The sequence below is a fragment of the Chaetura pelagica genome, unplaced genomic scaffold, assembly GCF_000747805.2.
Source record: "Chaetura pelagica isolate M959 unplaced genomic scaffold, ChaPel_1.0 scaffold436, whole genome shotgun sequence".
In the NCBI taxonomy this organism is placed as follows: Eukaryota; Metazoa; Chordata; class Aves; order Apodiformes; family Apodidae; genus Chaetura; species Chaetura pelagica.
The window spans coordinates 3,906,703-3,931,558 of record NW_009953651.1 but is presented as its reverse complement, the minus strand read 5'-3'; the positions used below and the strand labels follow the sequence as shown (position 1 = coordinate 3,931,558).

Genomic DNA, 24,856 nt, shown 5'->3' with positions numbered 1-24,856 from the left:
TTCCTGTTTGCCCTGACCGCCTGCCTTGTCCCTAGGGAATCAGAAGATCCACTACCTGTTCGAGGATGGGAAGGAGATGGCTGAGGAGTACACCCTGAAGACGGGCCAGTTAGTGAGTAAGTGGTGCTCTCAGCCGGTGCCCAGCAGAGGTGGGCCAGGGCAGAACTGCACAGCAAGAAGCCTGCCCTCACAGGACTGGGGTGTTGACGTGGACTGCCTGGTCAGGGACAAATAACCCCTGGAAAATAATCCTGGCTGTAGCTGAACTCTGTAGGGGGTTGCCATCTCGTAGAGCCCGGCCCTGAGTCTGTAGCACATGCTGGGATGAAATGATGCTTTTTCGTGGTTTCTGCAACCACAAAACAGCAAGGTTTCTATTATGGCTTTTGTCCAAAACCACATCAGCTGTGGCACAGCACCTGTTGCAACCCTAGTGTGGCTTCAGGACCAAACAGCAAAAGAAAGGGGCGGTCGGTACAGAATGTGTGACTTCAAGAATAGGCCAGTTAACAGATCCAGTCACACCAAAGTGGAGATGACTGGAATTAAGATGTGTATCTTTATATCATCTCAGTTTGCTGGGCAGCTTTGGCAGTCATTCGCTGGGTTCTTACAGAGCAGAATAATGAAAAACCTGCTCCCTTTCACAGGTAGAAAATGGCGAGAGAAAAACACCCTCGGGGGCTCTGGCAAGTGGCAAGTTGAAGTGGGAGAGCCAATCTCACCACTCCTGGGAGCACTGGAATCGGAGCTCATAAAGGAAAGCAGCTCTAATGTACATAAGGGTCTGCAGGCAGCACCACACCCAAAACTACCAAGTTTCATGCTTACAGCAGTAGTTAGTAGACCACAGATCACTCACAGCCCCAAGCCTTAACATGCCCAGGACCCTGCTACAAATTATCCCAAAAGTGCAGAGCTGGGTAGAAAGAAGGCACAGCTTAGAGTCTTTTGGGTTCTTCACCATATCTGTAGATTTCTTAACCAGACAAACTGTACTGCTATTCTGGCTTCCAAAAACATAGGCTGAAAGGAAGGCCAGTACCAGGACAAGTCAGTGGGTGTAACACCGAAGTGATGGCAATGAAAGGCCAACACATGCAGCACATGGCAGGCTGCTCCTTAACATGGCACAGCCCGTTTTATCTTCATGTTCCACTGGCTCAGGGGACAGAGGTTTTAATCTTTCACCATCTTTCCTGCAGACCTGAAACACAAGCACAGCCCCGCACAGCAAACTGGGGCAGAGCCAGGGCTGAATCCAGCAGGTCCCTGGGGTAGGCAGAGCTCAATATTTAGTTGCCTGTGAGGAAGAGGCCCACTTTCCCTGTAACCCTGCACTGCAAGATTCCCCCAGTGAACACTTTCAGCCTCCTACAAAGCAGGGCAGGCAGCACCCTGGGTAAAGGCAGAGCAGTGTTAGCTCTAGGAAGGTGATCCTTAAGCAGCTTCTTGAGTTACTTTCTAATGCTCCAATGTGGAGGGAGAGCAACTCCCATGTGGAGCCTCTCAAGGTAGTACAGAAAGAAGGGGACAGGGAGGAGGGGAGACAGCTGGAGGGGCCTTGCTAAAGGTACTTTTTTGCTGTAGCCTGTCTTCATGAGGAAGGATACCCTCAGCAGCTTCCAGTGGCGGATCCGTAACCTGCCGTATCCCAAGGAGGTCTACAGTGTCTCTGTGGAGAAGGAGCAGCGCTGCTGTGTCATCCGAACCACCAACAAGAAGTCAGTAAGGATAGCACTGCCAGTGCTGACAGTCCCTCGGGGTCGGCTGGTACAGAGGGCAGGCTAGGGATTGTGCAGGGGCGTTGTCCTCTCCTGCCTTCTGTCCCTAGCATGCAAGAGCTGAAGGGCCCCACCTCACAGCTGTGTCTCCTGCTGTCCAATTTCCACTCCCAACTGCCCCAGACAAGTTTCTGATAGAGCTCCTCAAGCTTTGCACTGGCCTTTGCAAACTTACCTCACAGCTCCAGTAGTGTGGTGTTTGCTCTGTTCTTTCCCTGTGAAATGTCATTCCCTTAGAAAGATGAAGTAAGAGCCTGCAGACCTTCTGAAGCTAGAGCATCCCACCTCCTCCCTTTGACATGATACTTTGAGTCAGTGTATCTCAGAATACATTAAGATGCAGGATTTAACAGGTACAGCAAAGTCATGGGTGCCCAGGCAGACAGATCTCCCTGCACAAACCTGTCCTGTAGTCACAGTGCCAATGATGTGATCTGGAGGTAGCAAGAAAGACAGACAGAATCTGGAAAGGAAGCACCCCCATATTCTGCCTAAAGAAATCCGAGATAGGAGGGAAAAAAAGGGAAATTCTTTTCAGCATCATCTTATACTGTGTCAGTACATGGCATCTCTCATGGCACACATGGTGCCCCAAAGTACTTACAGACTCAGCAAGATAAGCCAGCATGAACAATAGTATAGGGAAGAGAGAGAAAGGAGTATTAGGAGAACAAGGGAGGATATTGGAAGATAAGTGAGAGCTGTTCACTAACTGGGATAATACACCAGTATGGAAAGCTGCTTGCCTTCCCTCCCAACACTGCTGCAGAACAGAGAAGGGTCAGATTTATGGATAAAATCAGCACCGGTGTTTCCCAACCGATCCCTGCCCTCTTTAAGCCGCTCTTTGTAGCTGGCTGTAGGTGGTGCTGTTGGCAAAGAACTGCTCCACTGTGGCAGCTAAACGCCTGTCGCGGGGCAGAACCCTCAGGTCTTCAGGCAACTTGATAACATCAGAGGCTGTGGCAAAGGGATGCTGGAGCTCTGCACAGGAGCACACCTGGACTTGAAAGCAAGGGCAGGCTAGAAAGGAGAAAAAGGGAGTCTGCCCCACGAAAACAGCAAACAATTTCAGCTCTAATACAGAAAGATGCTGGCCTAAATGCATGCAGAGACATTCACAGGAAAAGAGTGTCACTTTAGCAGACAGATCTGTCTAGGAAAGATGAATGAGATTCCCATCAGCCACATGTGGATGCACATGGAGCTAGGGCAGGAAGGGTATGTGATCCTAAGTCCAACCACATAGTATCACAGAAAGGCTCATCTACTCCCAATGCTACTACAGTAGTCTGTACGTGGGAACTTCCATGCCTGCATGGGTGCTGTAAGGTTATAAAGTACCACTGAGGTTTCACCCATGCCCGACCAGACTTCAAGATTTTTGTACCACTCTCGGGAAAACAGCAGCCCCCCACAAGCAGCCAACACTCGCACACTCATGGGCTCGAGTCAGAGCTGAAGGACCTGACAGTGGCTCAGGGCCTGCACATGAAAGTTAAGGACTTTTGGACTTAAAAAAAAAAGAAAGTTGCCTCATCAAGGACAAGAACGACTTTGCTGTCAATAGGGAGCAGGGACAGACTCCAGCACCAAAACACTTAGTACAGGCTCCAGGATATCTTATATCATTTCTCCTGGGTCTCAGCCAGGGCAAGGCATCACTCAGCAACTAATTCCAAGATAGCAACAAAAGCATAGAGTCCACAGAGAGAGTGCACATCACTATGAGAGAGAAAGGAAGCCTCGGAGCCTCTCCAGCCCTTGGAAGTCAGCCATACTGCTTCTGAGCAATAGAGCTGTGCTGACTGCCAGCCAGAGGCACGAGCAACGGAACGGGCTGCCAAGTCACTGCTGTGTAGTTCAGCTCTAAATTCTCCACATTCCAGTAGCACTTTTTCCTACCGGCTGACAAAAAGTGGGTTTCCAGTAGGAAAATAATAGAGGTGACTTCACATAAGCATTATAGATCTCGGGCCAGGACCCTGGCTCAGAGTGCAATACTGCCCTTGGCCATGGGGTGAGAGGCGAGGGCAGAGAATCCAGCTGCCTCGGCAGGGATAACCGCCCATCAGCTACCTCCCCAGCCCAGACAGGAGCTCCTCACTTGCGTTCCCTATGGCCACGGCAAGGGCTGCTCAAGTGGGATTTGCCTAAAACCTCTTGCTGTAAAATAAATCCATTAAACTAAACTCTAAAAACAAACCCAGAAAGCCACCTCCCCAAACGCCAAACCTGATTCAATTATTGTAGCAAGAGGCAGTGGTAATGTTAGGAGGAGGAGGAGGGGGCCAGGCAGATCTGGTTTCCTTTGATCTTGTCACAGATTTTAGTTTGAAGCCAGCCAAAGCCATTCTTCTCCCCTTCTCCTTAGTCCTGGGGCAGCAGAATGCTGCTGTTTCATTGATGACTCCCAAGGCCCTTTGAAACAGTGGGTTTTTTCTGTGTACTGCTTTTTTTTTTTTTTGTCTAATCAGTAAGAAGTTAACACTTCCTTAACATGTCTTTGTGTTCATCTAATCTCTGCTGTTTAACCTTTGACATCTCCCTTATTATCCATGTCTGCCACCTTTTCCAAATACCGACAGCAGTGACAACACAGAAGGGTTTGAGCCCTGCGGTAACAGGCTGCCTACATTCCTCCCGCTACACCAGGAGCCATTTGCCCTTTGTAGCTGTTTTCACCATGACTTGGAAAATAAACTGCAATTTGGGCAGGGGTAGCTAGAGAGGCCAAGCCTCACACATGGCCAGCTGAATGCAGAACCCCTTATGGCATGACAGCAGCTGCTGCCTGTTCCCACTCTGCTCTGGGCACCTCAGTACCAGCTACAGGCCAGTTCCTTGGAGGTGATTGCCCACAGGAGTGCTGGAACAGACTAAGAACCCAACCACACCTCTACATGGGTAAAGGACCACCAGCTAGTGTACTTGGTGCAGCCACAGTGAGAAGCAACAGATGCAGGGCCAGCCATGCCAAGGAAGAAAGGTCTCAGGCAAACACAGATCTACAAAGTTCTGGTCCCAAAGTCTTAGGATATCTCTTAGCTGCCTAAAGAGCTTATAACTGCTCCAAGTGCCGAGACAAATCCCGTTTCCTTCATTCTGAGCAAAGCCCAAGGTTTGCTCAGAGTAGACACACAGACTGGATAGGGAGCTGGCAGAAACCTCTCTGTCCTCTGCCTGAATGTGAGAGATGACTAGGAGACTGGGATAAAGACCAGGAAAAGAACAACTAGGGGAGCTGGAAGTGCAGAGGAGCACCACAGCCATCATGGGGGCTGCATGGAGATGCTGCAAAACGGGCACAGGTGACCTGGAGCATGCCTAAGCATGACCATGCCACCAAAGCAGGAGGTGATCTAGGTAACACAGCAGCAGCAAATGACAGGCCAAAAAGAGGAGTTTAGGAAGGACTGCAACACAAAATAGTGCAATCAATCAGGGAACATAAGTCACAGGGCACAAGGGCTTTGACAGCTGTTTTGACAAGACCTAATGGGAGCTGGTACTTAGAGGGAATGAGAAGCTGTGAGCAGGGACCAAGGGATATTTCTCAGTAGGGCTGAGTACTCTGTCCCTAACCACGTCTGGCACTGCTCAAGGGCAAGCTGGAGGGAACAAGCTTGCTCTCACACACCCAAAATCCTTTAAGACTTGTTCAGTATCAATTTCTAGTTTGGAGGTTTGTTTCCAATGCTCCTGCCAGTCTGGCAGCACCATCATGCACAGCATGGCACAGTGTTCTTCTGCCAACCCTGAGAGGTCTGTTGTCCACATCTACACCTTGCAGAGCAGCACTGTGTACCTCAGCACCACTAGCAGAGGAATAGGAACCCCACCTTCTTTACTTGTGTCTCCTTTCTTGTTTGAAGGTACTACAAGAAGTTCTCTATTCCTGACCTGGACAGATACCAGCTCCCCTTGGATGCAGCTGCCCTGAGCTTCACCCATGCCAACAACACCCTAATCATCACGGTGAGGTTTTAGCTACACAAAACTGCACTTTGCCTTTCTCTTTAAGTCTACAATGAAGTTAAAAATCATACATGTAGGGAAGCCCAGCAGAGCAGGGGGATCTGCTGAGGGTCACTGGTGAGCCCCTTTCTCTGTCACACAGTTGGTGGGAGTTTCAGATTACACTGGCATGCTGACACTAGCCAGGAGAGCCCAGCCACAGGAGAGGCCCTGCTTGCTGCTGAAGGTGACTTGCACGTGGGAGAGTGTCTGTGGTGTCCTGTTTCTATGGATCCCCTCCCTCAGGCCTCAGTAAGCCTCCACTCTCAGTGACAGCATGTTTCTTGGAGAGGACACATGGAAAGGACACACTACCGCCACACACATGGTGGAAGTGAGTGACTAGTGAAATGGGCACTTACTTGTTGGAAGAGGCAGACAGATGCTTAAGAGCAGCAGGTGCTTGTCTTCTTAAATGCAGAAGTCAGCTACCCAGACATCCCCTCTGAGGGAAACCTTGCAGCAGAGCTGGGGGTGCACGTGCAGGGGAAATGAGCCAAGAAAAGAACCTTGAGTCCTTCTGAGCTTCTGTTTGCTACAGGCCAAACCCTTGCCAAATAGCACCTGCATCCACCACCGAACTGCATCTGGGTTAGTGGACTCTGAGGACAGAGGAACTGCAACTCTTACCTCTGTCTGCCTTTTAAAAAATGCACAGTGTGAGCATACAGTCAGTGAGCATACCATGGATCTGCATGGCACAGCTGGCCAAGATATTCCAGAGGGGCTGGTGGGGGCCAGGACTCCACATCCAACTAGGAGCTTTTACTTGCACTGTAAAAGACACGCCAGATCTTGGCAAACATCCCTAGCATTATGGCACCACCTCTCCAAATGGGCTTCAGAAGTAACTGGTAACAGCAAGGCCTCCGTGGACAGAAGGGCCCCAGTTTCTTTGGAAGCAGCTGGCCCTGGATGCTTGGAGCAGAGGCTGAACAGAAATGCTTAGGGCATTTCTCTCTTTCCTACAGTACCAGAAGCCAAAGGAGATCCTGGCTGCAGAAAAGCAGCTGCAGAAGGAGCTGAAGACGATAAAGGCCGCTAACAATGAGGAGTGCAACTGTAAGACCCAGTAGGCAATGGCTGCTAAGAGGCTGAGGTGGGGGGCAGCTCTCTGGCACAGTTTCATGGTATTTATTTTGCCTTTTCTAATAAAAATTGGTCCTGGTGTTAATAGAGCCACTTGGAGGATTCATTGCAGGCCCAGGGGGATGGTGGGGCAGTTGGTCTCTTTACTGCCTAGTCTGCTGATTTACACAGACACTTGTGATCTTTCTAGGAGTTGTGGGAAGCTGCAGTGCACAAAGGAATTGCAGCCCTCTCCCCATCCTCCATGAGCAGAACAGACACGAAAGCTGGGCAGCTCCCCTTGCAAATTCCCTCTGTCTGCCACCATCTCTCAAGGCAAGAACATTTAGAAAACAAGAACACCCTCCTTGCACCCCTTACCTGCCTGGGATGTGCTTGGAAGCAACTCCCCACCGCGATGTTGTACGAGGTCCTTCGCAGTTAGAAGGATGCTCTGGTGACCCTGGTATCTCTGCAAACAGTATCAGTGCTTAGACCTGAATGGGCACAGCCTATGAAAAGGGTGAAGAGGGGGACACCAGACTGCTTCCTCACCACCAGCCACGCACAGTATGACATGCAGAACACAGGCGCTGAAACACAGCTGCCTTCATTTGCATGGCATGAAGGTGAAAGTGGTGATGGGCCACTGGCCAGCTCAGGAGTAGCAGCAGCACATCCTACTGCACACGAGGGCACAAATGTAGCCTATCAAAACACCTCACTGCACAGGGACAGCCCCAGCAGTGCTGCTTTAGCACCCTGCCCTCCAACCAGCTACCATCTCTAGCCTGCACCAGCCATCCCTGTGCTTAGATTTCAATCCCAGTTCATATTTGAATGGCTCCTACCCAAACAAACCCTACTTTAAAGAGAGCAGCCTTGGGCTCCCAGCATAGCTCCCCTGATGAGGACTGCTTTCAAAGCCCAAAAACTCCTTTTGCCTGGGTGGAATCCCCAGTTAGAGCCTCACTGCTGGCAGCTCCAGGACCCCCCTGCAGAGTCCTCCCAAAACAAGGGAGACACCATCAACTGGCAGAGCTCATCAGAGCCAGTGCACCAGCACTACTTGCAGATTACTCATTCCTAAACGTCACCTGAGATGCAAGAGTACATCTTTCTACCCACCAGTGCTGGCACTATCATGGGGTTGTGGATCTCCACCAGGCTTCAGTCAGGAAGGACTTAAAGCAGCTACAAGAGTTCAGGACCCACCAACATGGGCTGCAGAAAAGAACTGGCAGGACTGGCAGCAGCAGTGATGCAGGGAGGAGTCTCCTGCACCCATAATACTTGGTCACCTGCCCGGCTGATGTGCTCATTCCTACTCTGAGCCTTGCCCAAGTCTCAGTGCAATAATGAACTCCTCCCTCCTCACAGACACTACTTCCTTCACAGCCCCTCCTTCGGGACACTGCCAAAGACATTGAATATATCCATCCCCTCCTCACAATTTCACTAAAGGACCTGTAACAGACCAGAATGTGAAAAAAACCCCAAACAAACCAGACCTCCCCTCCTCCCATGCTCTTCCTCTCTGTCTTCTCTCTCATGCCTAATCACTTATCTAACACTCTCCTCACAAGCAGAGCCCAGAGTGCTCCAAGCAATACAGCAGCAGTATTTAGCAACCCCTGATGGGGGTTTCAGTGTTACCAATAGCCCAGAGGTGCCCCCAGAATCATTACCTTGGGTCTTTGGATCTACAGCTTGGAGCTGATAGAAGACTGTTCCATCCACAGAACCTTTTTACAGCAGTAGATCAGTGTGTGGCGTACTTAGATGTCAACTCTGCTACTTACACAAGGAGAATATGCAGCACCACAGTAGCTACAGGGAAACTGGCAGGAAGCAGGCATGAGTAGCTGCAGAGGAACAGGCACAGATCAGGAACTGTGACAGGGAGCAGTGCTGGAAAGATCCTTGCCAGAACGTGATCCTGCAGCAAAACCACACTTTTAAATTACTTTGCACCCTGCGCTGCTTTTTCTCACATCCACTGGGACTGCAGGGCTCCCTTCAAGCAGGTGAGGAGCTTGCTGGTGCCACTCCCTCTCTGCTCAGGCAGGGGCTTCAGCAAACGTCCTCTTCTAATTTTTGTGCATCACAAGAGAAGAGCAGCCTCTTGACAGTGGAAATTACTTATTAAGTTGTAACAAAGCACCACACTGGGTGCTTTGCCCTAGAAGTGCTCCCAGTTTTCAACACAAAAACCGCTCCTTTACCTGTCCAGGATACTCAGACTCACAGTCAAGTAGGGTTCATGCACCTCCTTTCCCCAAGGACGGCCAGACCATGACACTGGTGCATTTGCCCACAGCACACTGATACACAGACATCCTCACTCATCCAGACAGCACAGAGCACGATGAGAGCTGTGGTTGCTCTGAGACTCAGCTTGGGTTCACAAGGCTGACACAAAGAACAGCAGAGCCCACTTACATGTGCTTATAAGTTCCCTGTAAATCACATCAAGGCCTTGGCATTTGCACAAGTCCAGTTTGCTGCTTCATTATGCAGACAGCAAATGAATTGCAGAACATAGTTTTGGAACTCTCGTTTGAAAAAGTGAGTCAAGATCCAAGATCCCAGGAACTGCCTTCAGCACAGCAGCATCACAGGGTCTAGCCAGGGAGAGAGATCTATTAGATATGCAGACAGAGTCTGAATGGTCCCAACCTCTTTTGCCCAGCCAGGCCTCTGTATTTAGTGGGTAACATCACAGCCCCTTTGGAAGTTGAAACAAAACATACAGTCTCTTTTGTTTCCCTCAGAGTTTTATTTAGCAAAACACGACTGTTTCAGCCCTGCCAAGTGCACAGTCTGACCTGATGGCCAGCTTGGGGAGGCATACACTGAAAGCAGGGCTGGCTCTGCCTTTTAGCTCAATTTTTGCTCTTGGCTGCAAAGGACAACACAAGCAGCTGTCAGGAGAGCAAGCGCAGGTGGAAGGAGAGACCCGCTCCAGGCACCTTTCCCTTCCACCAAATCAGTCCACCCCACACACAGCCTAGACTTGCTTCACATGGCTCAGAGCTTGGCTGATCTCAACCTGACCAGCACACACAGCTGATAGGGCATCCTGGCTCAACCTGTCCCTCAAATGCTGTATCCCCGGAAAAAAATTATAAAAAAAGAACACAGTTAATAAAACAAACCCAAACTTGTACAAAATAAAAAGTATAAAGGACAATTGGCCTTTATTTCCACTAACAGGCAGGTTAGGCTGAGAAGGTCTGGCCCTTTGTGCACACTTCATTGTAGCTTTCTGGCAGGCAAAAAAAACCAAAAACCCTTCAGAAGCCTTGGGGGCCATTCTCACCTCTCCTGCCCTGCAATTCCCTGAGCCAAGTGTCAACTCTGCTGAGTTGGGGTGACCAGAAGCATCTGTGGTGCCCTTCACGGGGCTGTGAAGTCTAGGACGTGCAGGGCTGATGCCAGGGCAGCGTACAGGTGGGTGGTACTGAAACGGAGGCAGTACACTGGGCTGCTGGTGGGTGAAGACAGGTGAAAGCTCTGCAAGAAAATAGGAGAAACAACCTTTCAAAGAAGTGGTCAGCCCAAAGACCCCAACCAGCGTTGCAGACCTGAAGGCAGAGATGCCTGAGCAAAGGTGGATTCTAACCAAAGACAGCCCCGCACTTCTTCTTCCAAAGACAGAAGGGCACAGGGCTGCTGGAGGACAACTCAGCAGCTCTGCAGCTGTCTGGCCTCCAGTTGGCTCTCACCTGCAGGCACCGAGTCTGCCGCTTATCCCAGAGGCGCACCACGCCGTAGTACGAAGAGCCGCTGGCAATCATATGGTTCTTATCGCTCCTTATGCAGTACAGGGCACTGTCATGGGGCTCTTCCCACTCCTGGACACACTTCCTGCAAGAGCAACACAATCAGAGAGGGGTTGAGTCTCCAGTCCTCTGCAACTGGAAAAGAGGCCCAATTTGACTGAAGGAGCTAATTCAGCTGCAGATGGGCCCCCATACACGGCACAAGGAGAGCCCAGGAGCCTCACACAGGCCCCAGATACGGCTGGGCAGGCTCACCTGGTGCTGGTCCGTATGTCCCAGTAGCGGATGTAGGTGTCATACCCACAAGAAAGAAGAAGGGAAGGTGTTTCATAGAAGACATCAAGAACTCCAGCTCCACGATGGAAGTCAGTCCCTAAACAGGTCAACAGCTGACCACTGCAATGAAACACAACAGGAGAAGAGTAATTCAGAGCAAAGTGCCCTTCCAGTTGAGCTGGTCAGAGCAGAGATGTTGTCACAAAAGTCTCCTAGATTTCATTTCTGTGATTAAACAGAGTGCAGAAGCCTGCACAGTTTTGCTCTCCCTCCCCTGGCTTCTGCTACTGTTTAAGCCACTAACTGCTGTGGAGGTTGACCATCAGGAGCCATAGCTGAACATGCACAGCTGACCCTCAGCAGAAGTGGATAATTTTCCCTGGAGAAGTGACCAGTACTCTGAATGATAGGGCTCCATCTTCATGGGAGGCAATTCTCAACTTAGTCTAACTCCAGTTAATCTGCAACAACCTAGTCAAGTCCATCCCAGACTCCATCCTTCAAAATACTGACCACTAGGGTATTTCCCCATAACTCCAAAGAACAGCTCAGATCTACAGGCAAGTCAGATTCTTTTGACCCAGTGTGCCATGGCTGCTCTCCTCAACCCTCTTCAGTTACACTGCATACTACAAACACCGTATCTAGGGCTGAACATGACAGGCCACCTGTCAGGGTCACCTGAACATGACAGCAACCACCTACTCTGGAGATGACTTTCCAAAGACTAGCCTTTTTTTCTTGACCTCCTCCTTTTTAATTTGTTGCTTGCTGTGAAAGAGCAAAAGCAAGATCTCCATGAAGCTCTAAGCCAGATGCTTTGTGGTCATACCACTCTGCTGCTTGTTCATGTGCAGAAAGAGCAGCTCTCCAGGTTGATGATGCCTGATGAGGGCCCACTCTGCCAGACAGCTCTTCAGCTGGGAGCCCCTTCCCTGGACTATATGAAATTGCATCAGGTGTATGGCACAGCCCCTCTCCAGCAGCCAGCAACACCCAGCCATGGCAGACTTAGGAACAGAAGAGACAATCTGCCCAGCTGCTTGAAACAGCAATCCATTGCAACCCCTCCCTTTCTTCCTGAAAGAATCTGAATCAAAAATGCTGGACACAATAAACCTTGAAGCACCTGCTTTTCGAACCCTGCTGCATGGCCAGCCCTCTCCAACAGGCTCTTGGTTCTCAGGACAATGAAGCGGTCCTCAAAGCCCACAGCACAGATCCCGCAGTGGGGTCATTCCCAGCATCTCCCCCCATTATTTTGTTACTTTCTGCTCCTTGATCCAGCATCACACAGTTCTGAGGCACATCGCCAAATGCCTTAATTCTGTCTGTAATCTGGGCTAAAGCCCTCGTAGGGGGATAAAGACCACACAAAAGGAGAAATAGAGTCCCAGGAGATGTTAAAACAAGTAAACACCTTTGTGTCAGGAGAGAGAAATTGCTGATAAAGCAGATTAGCGCCTCAAGCCCTGGTGTCCCCAGATCAGAAGGCGAGCCCTGGCCGATCTTTGCAGCCAGCACGCTTCTATGATCACAGAGCTGGCGGCATGCTGGGGCCGGTCTGTTTCCCCACAGTCACTCTCCAAAGAGCAGATTATGTAGAATAACAATTTCTTTGTGGCTGTGTAATTCCCTCCGTGACCGTGGCTGTGGGCAGCTACATTGGCCCTTGATGCCAGGGCCCTAGCAACCATTTAGAGAGGCCAACCAGCCCTAGCAATGGCCCCCCCGCACAAACCTCTCGGACAAGCTTTAACATCAAGTGCATGAATTAATCCCCCCCAACACGAATCCAGGGGTGCTGGCTTATTGGACTTTGTGTTTCTTCAGGCAAGGGATCGAGGGGATTCCAGGCTTCAGCCCTTTGCAACCTTCTCACAATACATTAACCCTTGGAAGGTTACTTGCCAAACGAACCCAGCAGCAACTCTGCACCTGTGTGCAGGTTGAGAGGTTGAAGCATTTGCAGTCTGAGCACTGGGAGCAAGAGCTGCAGGGTTTGACTGGGCAGATGGATCCTCAGCTCCTCCATGGAGTGAGTCATGGATGGCCATCTCTGAGCTCTGGCACTCCCCTGCCCCTCCAAGCACAGAGATCTCCATCTGCTGTCCTACAAAGCCAGCAGGACATGTACACAACCCTTCTCAAGGCTTACTCAAAATCTTATTCCTACAAATTACATATGTGGCCTGGATTTGTGAAACATACAGAGGTATGAGGAGGAGTCAGCTGCTCTCTCAAACAAGAACTCTTTGACTGCCTGTGAGATGTATAGGGGCCAGAACACTCAACCTGCAGAGTTCTCTGCCAGATGCTCAGGTAGGAGCAGGGAGTTACTCACAGCAGATTAGCTATCTCAACAAGCCCTAAGCAGCATCAGCACCTTGGACCCCTCTCTCCCAACTTCCAAATGCTACGGCTTTTTTTGGTTTCACAGAGTAGCCCCTGACATGGTGCTCTGAGCATGTGGCACTTTAGGAGAGAAAACCAGGACAGGCAGCTGCACATGGGCCATGCAGCCCAGCAGCACACCTGGTGAATATCTCTTGCTAGCTAACTGTAGCCTGTTTGTGTTATTTGCCCTCCAACATTTTCCCTGCTAATACACTTTTAAGTAGTAAAGGACTAATTGAGCTCAGCGAAAGAGGAGCACTGTGCTGAGGAAAGGCAGCAGGATGCAGAAGCACATCCAGGCATCTTTTACTCACTGGAACCAACCCTCATCCTCCTCTCAGGTGCCTGAAGTGGGTCACAGCAGATCTCTGCACAACCTCCCACCTCTAAACAAGCACACATCAAACGCAGAGGGAGTCTGGATACACTAAAGCTTGACTTACATCTCTCAGACAAGACCTCAGTCTGCAGTACTGCAAGATGGCAACAATTTTTAGTGGCAGCTTGGTGACGTGTCCCAGTGAAAAACGTCAGCATCAAAGGGACAGAAGAAACTAGGGAGCCTGGATTCCCACTTTCAGAGCTTCCTGTGCAGCACTGAACACCACCCAGGTGTCTCGCTCCCAATGTTTCTCCATGCCTTCACACCTCAGTGCAGTGATATCCAAGCATGCCAGCAAAGTCACCTCACCTGTTTTCCTCCCTCCACTTCCAGCCTCAGCAACAAAGGAAAAAAAAAAATGAACCAACAAACCCAAACAATAAAGCATCAGCTTTTCTCTGCAGACAAGGAAGGAGCACAGATACTTCCAAGTTACTGCAGCAAAGCATACCTTGCTTTCCTAGTTTGTTAATTAGTTCAGTTCTCCTGCCTCAAGCTGGAGATTTTGGTCAGCCACAGCAGCTTTCAGCTGGGAGGCCCAGCCCCTGCACACAGCAGTGTCCTTTAGCAGTTTACAGAAACAACACATTAGTTGCTACAGTGAAGTCCTGAATACAGGGGGAAATCCTACTGTGCTGTGCACTGGACACAAACACCAACAGACCTAAGTGTTCAGGCAAGGGCACACTTCAATTGATAACAATGCAGAACGTGATTAGTGTTTCCCATTTTTCAGCAGATTAAGGTGTCTCTGGATCAGCTACCACCATGCCAGGTGTCCTTGTAGCATATACATCCATGCTGAGCCCGTATTGGGAAGGGAACTCTCTGCCTTCACAACTCTCCCAGCTTTGGGATCACAAATTAGTGCTCAAATATTGTCCAGTCTCCATTATCCCAAATAATCCCTGCCAGTCTCCAACAGCTTCCACTTCTAGGGAGCAAAACCCACAGTTAATCCTTAATAATCCTTAAAGGATCAAGATAACCCATCAAGGGGCAACAGAAAAGCAGCAGATCATCAGCACATCAAGGATGGTTTTCTAACAACTTACTTGGGCAGAAGATACCTAGTCAATGATGGACAGAAAGATGTGACAGCTATCTCAAACCTTGCTTTCACCAGCTTGCAGAGATCACCAACACTAGCCAAACACAGCAGGGAACAGCCCTTTCCTTTCCTTTGTGAGCCCTTCTTCACTCTCCACACCCAAACACCTTCCAAAAACCAGGTAGCTGATCCTCAACATTTCAGAGGCCAGGGTTCCCTGTCCTTGTTACACACTACAAAGGTCAGTCAGCAAGTGACTGTGAAGCTCAAGCCAGACCAAGCATGGAAGGTCCACACCACCTCCCCACAATGCACTGGCCTCTCCGCAGTGGCAAGTAGAGGCTGTTTTCAGTCTCAGACCTTCTTCAGGCAAGCCAGGCAGTTAGCCATGCAGATGGTGGGAGTTTTGCTCTGTTTTTCTGCACTGAAAAGCCTAGGCCAGGGTTCAGTCCCAGTGCTGGGTAGCACTGAAAGAAACACACAGCTCCAGTGGAGCTCTCTGGAGCAGAACCACAAATGTGACAGTCTAGGTTTCCTGGAAAGACCAGTCTGGAGACAGAACTTTTCTTCAGCATCTTAACCACAAATCACTTGGGTCACTACAGACACACAGGTAGGCCTCCAGTGCTGAGCAGGATACACACAGATACTCTTAGTTTCTCCTACTTACTCTTGAGCATCTAGACAGACTGAAATCATATTGTCAGTAATGCAGTACCAGCCCACAAGGAACTGAGCCAGAACAAATCCAGCAGCCCAGAGTGCAGCATTTACACAACTTCTGTCATCCAATTTGAAGAGCACACCAGAACCAAAGAGCAGAGCTGAACTGTCATCTTTTCCAGGTGCTTTGCGACAATGGCTGAGGCACCCAGGGGAAGCAGCAGCATATGCTAAAAAGGGAAAGGCTTGGTCAAACAACATCTGTAACGTACAGAGGGAGAAGCACAGATCCTTGGCAAAGTTATTCTTCGTAGAATTATCCCATCCCAATGTTACCTCTGCATTTAGCCAAGGCTACTAGTTTCTGCAGGGAGATGTGGGATTGGCTTGGGGAATTTTCAGGGAGCACCTCCATGTCAAATGGCTCAGAGATGCTATTATAAGTGATATTCAGGATTTCTGCCTCTCTCAGCACAGCTGAAGGGACTCAAGGCAGTAGGGGGGAATGACACCAATGACAGTTTGAGGGGGGAGAGACAGAAGAGGGAGTTTTGCCTTCTTTTCTTCTGCTTTCTCTGAATTGGCCCACACACGCTTTAAATGGTCCAATAAAAAGATACAATTTCTTTACCTTTCCAGCTCTGGGACCCTGTGAGTTTTTGTTGTTCGGGTTCCCGTAAGGTTAAGTTCAGAGGATAAACTGACACGCTGGGCTATGGGAAAAAGCCAGTTTCTTCAAATAAAGCCACAACGGTGCAAAAGAGACCCTGCTGGGGCTTTTATTTGGGAAAACAAACAGAAATGGCACCAAGCCCTTCTGCTTTACGAACCAATTTAACTATAAAACCAATGTTCTCCCTCTCGGGGGTGAGGAGGGGAGAGAGACAAGACATGACAATAGTCCAAAACCTTGAGGGGAGAAAAAGAAAAAAAAGGAGAAGAAAATAGGACAAAAAGATTGTCTGTCCCCTTTTCTTTCTTGTCCATGGCTCCTTTTCTTAGCACACGTGTGTTCTTGTAAAAACGATTAGATTGCAATTTGTATAACATGGTGACCCCCAAATTCAGACATTTAACCCCTTTTCTCTGCAAAGAATGCCAAGAATGTCTTGTCTGTCTTTCTTTCCAACGGGAGGAGTAGGGGGGAATTCTCTCAAACTGTGATTTCTTGGGGAAGAGAAAAAGAGGGAGGCGAGGAAAAGAAGCAGGGAATTCTCAAAGCCTCTCGCCTTTCGCTCCACTTGTGTGGGAACAGGCGGCTGTATTGCTCCCTTTCTGGACAGAGCTCTGCAGGTTTCCTTTAGTGGGGAGACAAAAAAATGGAGAGTCCAAATCAAAACAAAGCCATCTGTTTAAATGAGCTACTGCCAGCCAGTGGCAGAGGGGGTTCTTCATTCACTCTTTCCTATTCTTCTCTCTTGCCTCCGTTGATTCTCTCTCAACCCAGGGAAAAATAAAGATTGCTTTTGCTTTGGCTCAGAGGGATGAAACTGATTGATGTGCTTAGGGTGTCCAGCCCCCACCCACACTCTTTAATTGTTCAGGGCCTTGTAAAGTTGTCATAAATATGCCTGAACAGGAGTGCAAAGGCCACAGCGCACCCTGGACATGCACACATCCAAAGGGCAGGAGCTGGCCTCATGCTCATCTGTAGTGAGACAGAGCCAAGACTGCCATGGGGAGGATAGGATTTAGGATCAACACCTGCATGTTCTCCCTCTTACAACAGTTTTACATTTAGGTTAAGATGTACCAAAGCCTCTTAACAAAAAGAAGGCAGAAGATGTCAAGCTTTTGTAAGAAGGTTCAGAAACATGATGTAAAAAACAAACAAAAACAAAACCAGAGATCGGTAAAGAACCATAAGGCCCCAGATGGTTTTGTGAACACAGCTATATCATGGAAAATATATTGCACAGACAAGACTTAAGCTCTCCATTATAGCCAAGAAACAGAGCTCTGAACACAACCAAGTCTGCTAAAAGGAACAGTCATTCAAGAGACCACCATTTAGCTTGCTGCTGCTGGGAACCTCTTTTCTCCAGTGTTGGCTCAACTAGTTTGCCATAGGCCTGGTGTCCTGCCTTCAACAACACCCAAGGTCTCAGAGCAAGGGAATCAAATCCTACAGTTTAGAGCTGCAGAACTGGGATAGGAATTTCACTTTTCAAGTGATTAATTCATGCCTGAAGGCAGGAGACCTGTTGATATCTAGTCTTGCTGCACACATTTTCATTCGCTTATGTAACGTAAGAACAGAAAGCTGTTTAGCTCAGTATTGGATCAGTTTTGGATTGGTTATTATTTAAAATGGTGTTCAGCCAAGACAGAGATGCTGAGAAAGAAAACCAAACCTGAAAGGAGTAGGAAGCCCTTTTCTCTCAAAGCCTGAAGAGAATTTCCTTGTCAAAAAAAGTGATACTTGACATGATGAATCTACAGAAAAACAGGGCAGGAGAGGGGATTCTAAATCTACAGCTTGGTATTCTGATTCTTCTGCCCCTCAAATCCCATGAAACTTACCTGTGCCACAATAATATTTGCTACAAATTGTCTCTCCTATTACCAGAGATCCACTCACTTCTCTGTGACTGGATGAATGCAGTTTAAATGCCTGGGTGAAAGAGACTCCCCACATTTCTTGGAGTCTGTTACCTTTCCTCTCAATCTAGCAACTTCAGTTCTGAACCCATTTGCTGCCTTCACCAGACTCCCTTTGCCATTAGAGGGTCTCAAACTTGTTCAAACCTTGAAATTCAAAGCCGTAGAGAGACCACCCTAAAAAGTCTCCTTGTGCATCTTGAGCCAAGCTTTTACATTAAAAGCTTTTGTAGCAAGCCTTATAACCAAGAACTAGACCCACAGATTCTGATTTCATTTATCTACTTCCACACATAAAAAATCTGAGCACAAAAGGATGCAATGCTAAGAAGGACTGGATTTCATCAGAAAAGCATCAGTAGTGATCAGCTAACCAGGGTGTTCAGTGCTATATACTGCAACTGTCAAATCACACTTGCTATTTAAGAAAAGCTCAGGGAGCCCAAGTTTTAAAGCTCTGCCTCCTAGTTGACAATTGCTCACATTTCCTCATTCAGTGGCTCTAAAGAGCCACCAAAGTGGATGCAGGTCAACATATGCTGAAATGTGAAAGACACCAACTAATTCTTGCCCACTCCACTGCACAGACAGATGTAACCTAGCAAGGGTCCCATGGAAGCACATACGAGAGATCAAGGAGCAACAAGTTAGTAAACTTCAGCCAGCTGCTTATGATGGTAACAGTCATGCCGGCTCTCAGAGGGGAAGAGCACAATGAAACAGCACTAGAGGCAAATAGGGATTACTGACCTGCTCAGCAGCTGCCTGACTACCTTGAAAGACTCCTCCCCTCCACTGAGGGCATCAGACACACACCTGAATCTCCTTTCTCCTCCACTCCCAAGCCATTCTTATGAATCCTCTACCTCCCACCTCCCCAAAACATGCAGACATCAAAGGCACCTGCCTTGCACACCTGTAGAGCAAGGGGGCCTGACGGTCAAGAAATGCAACTCTGTATCTTCCCCTTCATGCACACTCTATTTATTTTTTTTTTCCCCTATCCCTTTGAAAAAGGTGGCAGAGATAAATGGAGAACAAAGAAACAAGAAAAAGCCACAGCTTTGGCCCACACCCTGCCTATTACTTAAGGGGGAAGGAACTCTTCCGAAAGAGAAGGAAAAAAATGTGCTCGGACACAATGGCTCAAAAGGCCAGGCAGCAAACCGGGCCACTTTGTACTGCTAACAAGGGAAACCTAATTACAGGAAGAGGGCAAAGAGGGACAGATAAAAGGGATACAAAATTTCAACATCTGTTGCCATAAAGGGATAAGAAGTGGGGAAACGCAAAGTGTCAGTTTGGTGTCAGTGACGGTGTAAAGCCACTTTCAAAGGGTTCAAGAGAGGGAGAAAAACCGAACAAGAAATTAGAGGGTTCTTAAAAAAAAAACAACACCAACAAACAGAAAAAAACCACTCTGCCAAAATGCTTTCAAAAGAGAAGAGGAGATGGACAAAGACTGGATATTCAAAAGGTAGAGGATCTGGGGTGGCTTGCAGGGCACAGCTAACTTTGTCTCAGTTTTCACAACAGTTCTTGTGCCCTGCATCTGTCATGTTGTGTCACAAGAAAGGACAACATAGAACTTTGCATTTAAAGTGCTTACAGCATGAAGACTACCATGCCAGACAGATCACTGGTCCATTTCAAACATCAGGCTTGGCAGAATAGCTCCAAAAATTTCCACAAAGTGACCTCTGGAGTACCCTACCTAATGAAGAAGCACCCTTGAGGCGGGGACATTTGTCTTCTGAAGGCATGCAGACCACAATAGGCTGGGGAGCAACAGTTCTCCACAGGCAAATTACAAATGCTGGCCTTGGAGCTATTCCCAGTGGTGCACCACTAGAGTTTAAACTCCCAAAGGGGATAGAGGAGGAACAGAATATGAAGAAAGTTTCCTTTTATCTTGCTTGGCATTGACTGTCTGTTTTGCTGAGCACTGGCAGATGACACAGCAAGGTCTGAGCAGAGAAAGGCAAAAGGGAGCAGAGGTGTCTGCCTTGCAAAAGGAACAGCTGTCATCCTATCTCTCACTGGCATGAGCAGCAAGGGGACTTGCAAGAGACCAAGGAGTCAGAAAGGCCTGATACTTGATGAAAGGACATAAGTTAGTATCCAGTGGCCCATATTACTAATTGTTCTCCTTTCCTGTGCAGACCTCTAGTCACTTAAGTTATTCATAGCTCACCTCCACACACACATCTTCATCCTGAGTGGCAGTAAAAGCACAGCAACTACCTCACCTCGAAAAACAATCAGATGCCACAATGTAGCATCTGTGGCCATGAACTATGTTCTCCAGAGGTGCAGCTAGCCAGCTTCATAAGCATAAGAAAAATATGATCTTCTCTTCATTACAGGAGAAAGAGCCAGGTGTAGCAGCAGCTGGAATTTCAGCCATCAGAGACTTGGCATGATGCAGTCATTCCCCTGCTTTAGACTCCCCTTGACAATTGCTTGTTGCTGCCTGTTGTGGCTTTGATCCAACACCACCGTCTCAGCAGACTCAGAAATGAAAGACAGTTGCAGGGGTGGGATGCAGAAAGAGGCGTTTCTTCTTCCTACTAAAAATGTCCTCAAAGACAAACCCAATCAAGCCCTTTTCAAAGCCCAGAACATATTTCCAGGTGAAGACATTATCCCTTTCCTCTTGGAGGGATGAGAATGGCTGCCCCAGGGTCAGGAAACAGCGAAGGTCACAAATACAAAAACATACCATGACCAACAGCTACAAGCACCAGCCAACGACTTATCTGGCCTGGAACTAAGAAGATCAGTACACAAAAGGTTATTTAAGCTTTAAATCCTTTTGTAGCATGTTCCAGCTCTCAGCTGTTGGGGAAAAAGACCACCTACTCCAAGGGAAGAGAATGCCACAGAAACTGCTGCAATATTACTTACACACATCCTCACGCAGAAAAAAATAGCATCTAACTGAACTAACTGGTCTTGGACAGGACAAAACATCTAAGGAACCTGTAGTTTTAAAGAACACATCTTAAGCATCGTTCTAACCTGCTTCATTTTTTTTTGACAAATAATTTGTCTGGGTTTTGCTCTTAGAGATAATGTCCTTGCCGTGTTCAGTTTCTGCAGGTCAGACTCTGGCCCTTTCTGGCCCCAAGGAAGTGGTAAGCAGCAAACTCGGGGGGCCTGGCTCTGTCTGCCAGATGTTATCAAGACAAATTGGGCACAAGACTTCTCAGTCCTGGGTAGCTCTAAGATTTGGTGTTTCTATGCCATGCTCCCACTTCTGGAGTCTGACCAGGGATACAACATGTACAAGCCCTAAAGGAACAAATTCTTTACATGATCGTTTCTGGCAACACTGGAGTCTTTGAAAATGAATCCAAGGCTCTGCTGGGAAGAACAACAGTTTATGGAGAAGTCAAGACTTGGCAAGACAGCTCTGTACTCCCTCACTATGAATAATCACATCAAGCTTCACATGCTAGTTTCCCGGAGGTGCTACCTATGCATTCTCCTGCCCTACATGTGCTAACGAGACTCCCAGCTCATATACAGGTCCCCAGAGAGGAAAAGACCCACTGGCATGATGCATTCCAGCTGTGACAGGTGAAGAGGGAAGAATAAGTTTGACACTCCAGCCATTGCAACAGAGGCCCAGTGGCCTAGGTTGCCTTGCCTTTTTTATTTGCCTGTCATTCAGGCTTTGACATTATTGAAAGATCAAACTCCATCGTGCCTGTTCATTACCTTAATCCTATTTTCTCTGCAGCTTTATTATCTCTTCAGACCTTCTTGGGAAAGGCTGTCAGAGTGGCTGGGACAGGGAGGAAAGGGTTGCCTATCTTCTTACCCCTGCCAGATGCCTCTATTCAAGAACAACCAGAAGACTTGATGGGCAGGGGTATCACAGAACAGCCTGCATCTGTCTTCCCTGCTCTAGTTCATCCCTTGTGAGATGCACCCTTTGCAAAGTCTTTATTTTTCTCTGAAGTAACAAAAATAAACTGGTTCATATTTGTACTTGATGCAGTTTATGCAGACAGTTCAAACTATCTAAACTACAGATTAGAAGGCAACTGGCCTCAGACCCACCCTGAATCCACATCAACCCTCCTCTACTTCCCTTCCCCAAATACAGCCCTGCTGACACCCTTCAGGCCCTTTCTGCCATCGCCTCCCTCCCTCTCAGAGCCCACCCAGCTCACTTCACTCCCAATGGCACTCTCTTGATAATCTGTGCTGTGCCACTCCTACTCAGAGCATACCAGTCCTGGAAAGCTGAGCTGCCACTCAATAATCCTGACAAATATTTCCTATCTACCCATCACTACACAAAGACCCCCAGGCTGAAAGTTTCAAATTTGTCAGCAGCTGAGTCTCATGTCAGGATTTGAAGCCAACATTTCCCCAGTTGCTAAGGTCAGCATCTTCATCGAACAGGAACTACTCAATGACCCCAAATCAGAGGCCACAGCAATTAACTTCCTCAATGCTTATTAAAACAGAGAGAAGACAACATGCCTAGGTCACTTCTGTAGATAACCTCTTGCCACTCCTCACCTCCCTGAGCTAACAGAAACACCAGCCAACACAAGATGACTGTAGAGTCTGCATTTGGCTCTGGCTTCTGAGCACCACAGACAAGCAGGTGAATGGGAGGATGCAGATCACCTTCCTTACCCCTCTGGCTCAGGCTGAAGCATCAGCTGAGACAAATGAAAAGGAAGGTGGAATGCACATATTCTGACTGTATATGGGTGATGGAAAGAAACCAGGATGGCTGTGCCATCAACTAGAGAAGCTGATAAGAAAAGTCAAGCTGGTCCCTACTGAACCAGAACCACCCCATTTACATACACCTTTTCCACACCAGTTTGTTCTACCCTCCACTCTGTCCCACATCTCATGTTGAAACATCCCTTGTCTACATGGACTAAAGGAATGATTTAATGGCATCTCCAATGTTGCATTTCTGATTGTTATTCACTTTACTCATAAAGTCTCTCCCTGTAACCTGGAAGCTCACTCACCTCTCAAGGTCCCAGATTCTCAGAGGTGAAGTATGTCCACAGCAGGCTGTTCCCGTCACAAATGAGCTGTTCAAAAAACACAAGCAAACAAACAAAAAAACCAACACTTACTAATCCTCATGTTCTGAAGAAATAGTGCATGAGCAAGATAAAGAAAACAGGCTACAAGACAGACTTTGAATTCTAGTTCAAGACTATTTCAGCATGTTCCAGCACATTTCACAAGGGTCAGCAGCAAAGGTGCTCCAGTGCTCTCAGTAGCTGAGCTTCCCAGATGCAGCAGGTCACAACTGCAGAGAACTGGCAGGACATAAAGATGTATTTGCAAGTGCAAAGGGAAAAACCTAAAACAGGAACAGCTATAAATTACAATGATATTTTCAAAACAGTTAGCACAATTTTGTATACAGTCAGCACTGGAAGGTGTAGGAAGACCCCATGGAAAATTCCCTGTTACTTCCTACTTCATGTCTCACTTCTGTTTGCTGGCAACTTCTGACCATAATCATGAATTGGCTGTAGCATCACAGGCCTAACAAATCACAGAACAGAGGTCTCCAGTCCAGCCTGCTCAAAGCAGGGCCAATTTCAAAGTTGGATCAGGTTGCCTTCCCCAGTGCTCAATAATTCTCTAATAGACACAGCACAGCTCTCCTGCAGCAATATTTGGCTCAGTTCACACTCTCCAGCAGGATCCATTCCAAAGCCCTCTTTGACAATCCTATGTCCCTGCTGCACATGCTGGCTCCAGAGGTTTCTTGACAGCCACTAGCCTGAAACTAGTTGATAAGACAGGAATAAATCCTTAAAAAACAAGCAGCAGGAACACAGGTGCTGTGGCCCTCCAAACCACATTGCTTGTTTCGTGCCAACTTCCTATCCTCAGTCCAAATAATAGAAAGCAGCTCATACAAGGCTTTCTAAGCAAGCTATAAATGACCTCTCACAAAGCCACACTTATTTCAGCTACCAAGAATAAAATGCCAAAACTATGTTTAAGTCATTGCAGCAAGGATAGCACAAATGCAGGAAACAAAGCCTGCTTTAAATAAAAGCCAGCTCTATGCTTTGCCTAAACATCTTTTGCAGCATGGCACAGGGCTGGCAGCTGAAAGAACAAAGCAAAATAAGGAAACAATGTCATGTCTGTAAAAATAGCAGTCTTAAAATATTTCTTTGATCCTCTACAATATTCTTCCTTTTGAAGTCAGAAGGTCCCTCCAAGCCTCTACTGAACCAGGAAGGGACTTTTGCAGCATATTTCACTTCTGTGAGAAGCACTGCTGCTGGTGTTATAAGACATCCAGCAGCAAAGTGGTGAACACACACTCAGCTCAACCAAAGCTAGGGAAGAGCCATGTGGAAGCACGGCCAGAACTCCTCCTGTTCCTAGCTCTGTGGTTTAGCTGAACAATTGGTTTCTCCAAACCATAAGGCCAAAGCAGCACTGTCAATAAACTCTTCCAAAGAGGCAAGCAGATAACATCAAGCCATCTCAAAGACCTATGAGAACCAAAGAAGGTCTACAGTTACCAAGGCTCTTTTTTTTGCTGGCTTTATCCCTCCTACCCAAACTTGCTTGCCTGGAGGTGTCCACAGGTCCTGTGACCCTGAGCTGCCCTTTAGTGCTAGACAAGGCCTGCAGTACCAGAGCCATTTCAAAGTCTCTCCAACCAGACTGTCTTGATGCAAAATCCCAGGTGCATCAGCAGTGCACATGCAACTGGCACAACACACCAGCAGCACAAGGCTCTGCACAGATGCTGCAGGGCGCACACATCCTTCTTCTCCATGGAAGCCCACGACCAAAGTCTGAGAGCCTAAGG

At 48.1% G+C, this 24,856-nt stretch overlaps 2 protein-coding genes across 2 annotated transcripts in view; one reads left to right on the top strand and one right to left on the bottom strand.

Moving 5' to 3' along the window:
- Positions 1–25: 25 nt before the first annotated feature.
- DPCD (deleted in primary ciliary dyskinesia homolog (mouse)) lies at positions 26–6,975 on the top strand (the record flags this gene model as incomplete). Its single annotated transcript, XM_010000079.1, has 5 exons — positions 26–116; positions 651–775; positions 1,591–1,724; positions 5,660–5,762; positions 6,773–6,975. Coding segments are annotated over 5 exons (558 nt in total), but the record flags the coding sequence as incomplete, so codon positions are not given.
- A 3,025-nt stretch (positions 6,976–10,000) lies between these two features.
- FBXW4 (F-box and WD repeat domain containing 4) overlaps positions 10,001–24,856 on the bottom strand; it is a 51,737-nt gene continuing 36,881 nt past the window's right edge. Inside the window, exons 6-9 of the mRNA XM_010000155.1 lie at positions 23,031–23,096; positions 10,910–11,050; positions 10,598–10,739; positions 10,001–10,385 (exon numbers count right to left, since the gene is read on the bottom strand). Of these exons, the coding sequence (XP_009998457.1) occupies positions 10,269–10,385; positions 10,598–10,739; positions 10,910–11,050; positions 23,031–23,096 (466 nt within the window). The 3' untranslated portion in view covers positions 10,001–10,268. The remainder of the gene's footprint in view (positions 10,386–10,597; positions 10,740–10,909; positions 11,051–23,030; positions 23,097–24,856) is intronic.